Consider the following 6,985-nt stretch of genomic DNA (forward strand, 5'->3'; position numbering starts at 1 on the left):
GGCCTGCTCACCCTCAGGCTCTGCTCCCTTGGGGCCTGCTTCCCTCATCCCAGGGCCTACTCCCCCACCCTGGGGCCTGCTCCCCTGGCGCCTGCTCACCCTTGGGCTCCGCTCAGCCTGCGCTCCCTCCTGGGGGGCTTGTGGGGCTGAGGGCGGGGCTCTGAGCCGAGGGCCCTGCTCACAGGCACTCCACAAACCACAGGAAGTGAGTGAGCTCCTGGGGAGGGGCCTTCACCCTCTTCATTGTCCCCTCTCAGCCCTGGGCCATCGGTGCCCCCACCCGAGGGCCTTCCTCCCCTGCTCTCCCTCATGACGTCCCCCCAGACCTCCAGGGCCCCGGGCCCAGGGCTCAGGGCTGGGGTGCGGGCCACGCCCGGTGCTTTTCTGGCTTCCGGCCCTTTGGGGGAGTCCTTCGTTTATTTCGCTTTATTATGTTTGTAAAGAAGAATTTAATTTTGGCGTAAACTGTCTGCTTTTTCGGACGGGCAGGCGGTCAGGGAGCCGAGGGAGCCCCGAGCGTCCTGGCCAGCGGTGTGGCCCTCAGGCGTCTCCGCGGCCGTTCTTTGTTTCTGGGTGTGATATTTTATTTTTGTTATTTTTTTAATCCTCATCCGAGGATCTGTTTTTATTTATTTTATTTTAGAGAGAGAGGAAGTTGCCCGTGTGTGCCTGTGCCCATGTGTGCCTCTGCCTGTGTGTATCTGTGTGTGCCTGTGTGTGCATGTGTGTGTGTGTGCGTGTGTGGCTCTGCATGTGTGTTCCCGTGTGTGTGCATGTGCATGTGTGCCTATGTGTGTGCATGTGTGTGCCTGTGCCCGTGTGTGCTTGTGCCCATGTGTGCCTGTGTGTGCCTGTGCGTGTGTGTGCAGTGTCTAGAGGAGGGGTCCCTCAGCCCGGCCTGCGCCCGCTCGGGTTCTGGAGCCCATGGACATCCTTAGTGCTGCTGAGGAGGCGGGAGAGGCTGCCTCCACCGCCGCTGCGCTCGCCTGGGCCCTGGTCCGGGTGCATGCAGGAGGCGACCCATCGATGTGTTTCTCTCACATCGATGTTTCTCTCTGTCTCTCCCTCTCGCTTCCACTCTCCCTAGAAATCAATGGGAAAATATCCTTGGGTGAGGATTAAAAGTAAATAAATAATAAACAAAACAAACAATACGCGGAGTGGCATGTTTGGAATCCCTGTAACCGACACTCTCTCCATGCTTTCCCCGCCCCCTTTCCTCCCTCTCGGTCCCCAGCAGTATGAGCGGCCGCTGGCGGAGATGGAGCCGCGGGTGCTGAGCGAGCGGAAGCTGCGGGTGGTGTTCCACCGGCTCCGGGAGGTGCGGCAGTGCCACCGCCTGTTCCAGATGGCGCTGGCCATTTCTAGCGCACCATCAGGCACTCAAAGGCCACCTCTGCCCTTGGAGGGTGGACTCCAGGCACTGAACATTCCCTGTGGGAAGGGAGTGTCCGCGGGTGTGGACGTGTCGCCTGGGTCATCGCTGGGGGGTGGACGGGAACCGCAGACCGTGCTCAGAGTCTCGGTCGACAGCGATTGGCTGCACCGCGGTGTCGGGGGACGCGGTCTCCGTGTCACACCCGCGCGTCCTGACTCCTTAGATCCCAGGCCGGGCCTCGAGGAGGAGCAGAGCGTGTTCATCGACGTGGACTGCCGGCACCCCGAGGCCGTGCTCACCCCGATGCCGGAGGGGCTGTCCCAGCAGCAGGTAGGACGCCGGGCAGGTGCTCGGTGCCGCTTCCCTGTGAGGCTCAGGGCCGTGCTGTGTCTGGATGTTCCCACGCTGCCTGGGGCACCTGCTGTCCCAGCTCCCGGCCCTCCCGCTCCTCCCGCTCCTCCGGCTCCTCCCGCTCCTCCGGCCCGGCAGGTGGAGGGTTACCCAGCAGGGGCGTCCGGGACCTGGGCGGCCAGGAGCTGGGCTCGGACATCCCGGTCCTGAGGATGTTGAGTCTCACCCCGTGTGACTCTGAGAGCCTCAGGGGCAGAGTGCACACGCCTGGGGGAGTTACTTCCGGTTCGAAGGTCGCGGTTTCACCGAGAGGCAGCGTGTGGGTGTCACGCCTGCGGGAGGTTTCTTTGGTTTCATTCTTGTATTTTTATTAACTTGTCTTGTACCAATTCCAGGTCCTCTGTCCCGATACAGGAGGGTCATCTCAGGACTTTAGAAAAGCAATAGAATTAATTCCTAGGTCAGACCCCGAGTGGTCTCCCTCCGAGGGGAGGCCGGTCTGTGATGTGACCGTGGGGAAGTCTGGCCTCGGCTTGACCCTCTGCCCGTTTGGGGGGTGACTCGGACGTGGGGTCTAACTCCCATTCTGAGGGTCGGCCCGTGACCCCGCCAGGCTGATGGGGGCCACCGGGGAGGGTGGCCGGGGCTGGCCGGCTTGTGTGCTTGGGTTTTAATCCCGGCACAGCCGTCCTCTCTTCACAGCATCACTTTCTCCCTTAAATATTCAGAAGGGTGGATTTTGGTCTTAATTTTGTGAATCGAATAGTCTTCTCTGTCAAGGAAAATCCGCTCCCTTGTCAATAAAGGTGTGTTTTCCCAGTGGCCCCAGCCTGTTAGCTGAGGTACTTCCTGTGGGAGACGCTGTCCCGGCCGCCAGGTGGCGCCATGGCCTCTGCGAGGGGCGTGCACTCCCTGGGTTGGCTGGGGGTGGGCATGTGATTGTGTGTGCATGTGTGTGCCTGTGCGTGTGTATGTGTGTGCCTGTGTGTGTGCCTGTGCCCATGTGTGCCTCTGCCTGTGTGTATCTGTGTGTGCCTGTGTGTGCATGTGTGTGTGTGTGCGTGTGTGGCTCTGCATGTGTGTTCCCGTGTGTGTGCATGTGCATGTGTGTGCCTATGTGTGTGCATGTGTGTGCCTGTGCCCGTGTGTGCTTGTGCCCATGTGTGCCTGTGTGTGCCTGTGCGTGTGTGTGCAGTGTCTGTGCATGTGTGTGCCTGTGCGTGACTTTAGCCTGATTGTGACTTTATGCTGTTTTCCGTTTATTGGCAAAAATAACTTGCCAAACGGCGTTGAGGCTGCTGCCAGCGCCGAGTGCGGTCGCTGGCCTGTAACAGGCATCGTAGAGCCAGACGTGTGCTCATGCGCACCTCAGTGCTGAAACCTGAACCAGACGATGGTGTCAGCGTTTAAAAGGCAGGCGTCTCAGGCCGCAGCGAGCTCCACGCCTGGAGCAGGCTGGCGACGCGGCCCGTGTCCCCACCCCGAGGTGCCTCTTGGCGTGGTCAGAGATCTTCGCAAAACAAGGTCCCCCACCTTCCAGGGTTCCGTGTCTCTGTCGTTTGGGAACAGGGTTTATTAGGCAGGGTTGCCAGTAGCTCCTTTGCGTCAGGATGAGCTGTTCCTCATAGTCGATTCCACGTGAAACGTGTAACTCAGAGTCGGGCACGTGCGTGCCTGACAGTTACTGCCGTTGGCCACGGTGCACCTGCTAGTGCTGTGATGCCGCGTGTCCGCCTGTGGTTACGGGTTACACCGTGAGGGTTGGACACGGACACGCTGTGGCGCGGGAGCAGCACGCTTTGTCTCCGTGCGCTAGTTCGCGAGCAGCCGTTTAAAATGCTGTAGAGGCCTTAGGGGTTTCCTTTACCTGCTGTTCTGAAAACCAAACACCAAAGCCCTCCTTATCCACACGCCTCGGTGGAAGTGACGTTTCTCTGCGCGAAGTAACTTCCTGCCGCTGTCGCTCCAACCCCGCCAGGTGGTCAGGAGGTACATTCTGGGCTCGATTGTCGACAGCGAGAAGAACTACGTGGACGCCCTCACGCGGATCCTGGAGGTACTGTCGCTCGCCGTCCACCTGCTCACAAAGGCCTTTCGGTCTAACTTTAACTCTGACGCAGCCGCCGACAAAGTGCTCTGGACAGTGAAACGCTGGAGGCTGCTGCCGTGGTTCCACCTGTAGGAACGCGTTAATAACGTCTTTTAATCTAAAAATAAGTTGAGCCCCGGCCAGTTTGCTCAGTGGATAGAGCGCCGGCCTGTGGTCCAAAGGGTTCCGGGTTCGATTCCAGTCAAGGGCATGTACCTGGGTTGCAGGCTCCTCCCCCGCCTGGGCCCTGGTCCGGGTGCATGCAGGAGGCGACCCATCGATGTGTTTCTCTCACATCGATGTTTCTCTCTGTCTCTCCCTCTCGCTTCCACTCTCCCTAGAAATCAATGGGAAAATATCCTTGGGTGAGGATTAAAAGTAAATAAATAATAAACAAAACAAACAATACGCGGAGTGGCATGTTTGGAATCCCTGTAACCGACACTCTCTCCATGCTTTCCCCGCCCCCTTTCCTCCCTCTCGGTCCCCAGCAGTATGAGCGGCCGCTGGCGGAGATGGAGCCGCGGGTGCTGAGCGAGCGGAAGCTGCGGGTGGTGTTCCACCGGCTCCGGGAGGTGCGGCAGTGCCACCGCCTGTTCCAGATGGCGCTGGCCAGCCGTGTGGCCCTCAGCCAGCTGCCCGGACGCCGCAGCCCGAGGTAGTGTCAGGCCTTTGAGCCTCTGTCCTCGGTCCGTTCCCGACTTCGACGCCTTGGGACCCACGAGCTTCCCTTCAGGCGCAGGAGCCTGCGGGTAACAGAGCGTCATCGATGGATGGCTGGATGGCGCGGACCAAGGGCGCCGGCGAAGGGCGCAGCTGCACGGCCCGTGCCCGTGGACTTGCGTGGGCGCTGTGACTGCCATGTGACACCTCTCCTTCCTCTGGGGCAGCAGGAGGCACCGAGCTCGTGGGGGGGATCTGCGTGCAGCCCCTGCAGCTATTGTCATGGAAACAGAAACATCGGACATTTCCTCCGTCGTTGCCTCCACTTTATCTCCAGCCCCTTCCTACAATATTTACCTGGATCAGACTTTTGAATGGAAACAGTCCTTTTAAAGAAGATATGTTTTTATTGATTTCAGAGAGGAAGGGAGAGGGAGAGAATCATTGACGGGCTGCCTCCTGCACACCCCCTGCTGGAGGCTCCTCCCATGAGTGCTGGTGTGGGAGCGTCCTGCCGGCTCCTGCGCCCTGACCGACCCGACCGGGCATTGAACCCCGACCTCCTGGTTCAAAGGTCGACTTGCAGAAACAGTCCTCTTTGTTTTAAACGTGATGAAGGTGAGCGTGCCCCTTCTCTAAGTGATGGTCCCACCGGGTGTCCCTGAGGCTGTGGCTTCCATCCTGGGGCCGGACATGTGGACTCAGAGAAACACAGAGCGAGGCATCGTCTCTGCCTCCCGGAGCCTCTGTGCTTCTTGGGCAATAGGACCTCAGATCTATGTGCACGGCCCTCGGCCCAGGGCATTCCAGGAGCTGGGACCTCGTGCTGCCCCGTGGGCTGCCCTGTCCTGGCGGCCGGACGTGTGGACTCGGAGAGAAACACAGAGCGAGGCACCGTCTCTGCCTCCCGGAGCCTCTGTGCTTCTTGGGCAAGTGTGTGCTTGTGCCCATGTGTGCCTGTGTGTGCCTGTGCGTGTGTGTGCAGTGTCTGTGCATGTGTGTGCCTGTGCGTGACTTTAGCCTGATTGTGACTTTATGCTGTTTTCCGTTTATTGGCAAAAATAACTTGCCAAACGGCGTTGAGGCTGCTGCCAGCGCCGAGTGCGGTCGCTGGCCTGTAACAGGCATCGTAGAGCCAGACGTGTGCTCATGCGCACCTCAGTGCTGAAACCTGAACCAGACGATGGTGTCAGCGTTTAAAAGGCAGGCGTCTCAGGCCGCAGCGAGCTCCACGCCTGGAGCAGGCTGGCGACGCGGCCCGTGTCCCCACCCCGAGGTGCCTCTTGGCGTGGTCAGAGATCTTCGCAAAACAAGGTCCCCCACCTTCCAGGGTTCCGTGTCTCTGTCGTTTGGGAACAGGGTTTATTAGGCAGGGTTGCCAGTAGCTCCTTTGCGTCAGGATGAGCTGTTCCTCATAGTCGATTCCACGTGAAACGTGTAACTCAGAGTCGGGCACGTGCGTGCCTGACAGTTACTGCCGTTGGCCACGGTGCACCTGCTAGTGCTGTGATGCCGCGTGTCCGCCTGTGGTTACGGGTTACACCGTGAGGGTTGGACACGGACACGCTGTGGCGCGGGAGCAGCACGCTTTGTCTCCGTGCGCTAGTTCGCGAGCAGCCGTTTAAAATGCTGTAGAGGCCTTAGGGGTTTCCTTTACCTGCTGTTCTGAAAACCAAACACCAAAGCCCTCCTTATCCACACGCCTCGGTGGAAGTGACGTTTCTCTGCGCGAAGTAACTTCCTGCCGCTGTCGCTCCAACCCCGCCAGGTGGTCAGGAGGTACATTCTGGGCTCGATTGTCGACAGCGAGAAGAACTACGTGGACGCCCTCACGCGGATCCTGGAGGTACTGTCGCTCGCCGTCCACCTGCTCACAAAGGCCTTTCGGTCTAACTTTAACTCTGATGCAGCCGCCGACAAAGTGCTCTGGACAGTGAAACGCTGGAGGCTGCTGCCGTGGTTCCACCTGTAGGAACGCGTTAATAACGTCTTTTAATCTAAAAATAAGTTGAGCCCCGGCCAGTTTGCTCAGTGGATAGAGCGCCGGCCTGTGGTCCAAAGGGTTCCGGGTTCGATTCCAGTCAAGGGCATGTACCTGGGTTGCAGGCTCCTCCCCCGCCTGGGCCCTGGTCCGGGTGCATGCAGGAGGCGACCCATCGATGTGTTTCTCTCACATCGATGTTTCTCTCTGTCTCTCCCTCTCGCTTCCACTCTCCCTAGAAATCAATGGGAAAATATCCTTGGGTGAGGATTAAAAGTAAATAAATAATAAACAAAACAAACAATACGCGGAGTGGCATGTTTGGAATCCCTGTAACCGACACTCTCTCCATGCTTTCCCCGCCCCCTTTCCTCCCTCTCGGTCCCCAGCAGTATGAGCGGCCGCTGGCGGAGATGGAGCCGCGGGTGCTGAGCGAGCGGAAGCTGCGGGTGGTGTTCCACCGGCTCCGGGAGGTGCGGCAGTGCCACCGCCTGTTCCAGATGGCGCTGGCCAGCCGTGTGGC

General features: G+C 59.3%; 1 protein-coding gene across 1 annotated transcript in view; it reads left to right on the forward strand.

The window, feature by feature from the left end:
* The window catches only part of ARHGEF10 (Rho guanine nucleotide exchange factor (GEF) 10), a 57,005-nt gene that overhangs the window by 18,740 nt on the left and 31,280 nt on the right, over positions 1-6,985 (forward strand). Inside the window, exons 10-14 of the mRNA XM_014528688.1 lie at positions 1,602-1,708; positions 3,708-3,785; positions 4,310-4,476; positions 6,216-6,414; positions 6,852-6,978. Of these exons, the coding sequence (XP_014384174.1) occupies positions 1,602-1,708; positions 3,708-3,785; positions 4,310-4,476; positions 6,216-6,414; positions 6,852-6,978 (678 nt within the window). The remainder of the gene's footprint in view (positions 1-1,601; positions 1,709-3,707; positions 3,786-4,309; positions 4,477-6,215; positions 6,415-6,851; positions 6,979-6,985) is intronic.

Source organism: Myotis brandtii, unplaced genomic scaffold (genome assembly GCF_000412655.1).
Source record: "Myotis brandtii unplaced genomic scaffold, ASM41265v1 scaffold646, whole genome shotgun sequence".
Lineage (NCBI taxonomy): Eukaryota > Metazoa > Chordata > Mammalia > Chiroptera > Vespertilionidae > Myotis > Myotis brandtii.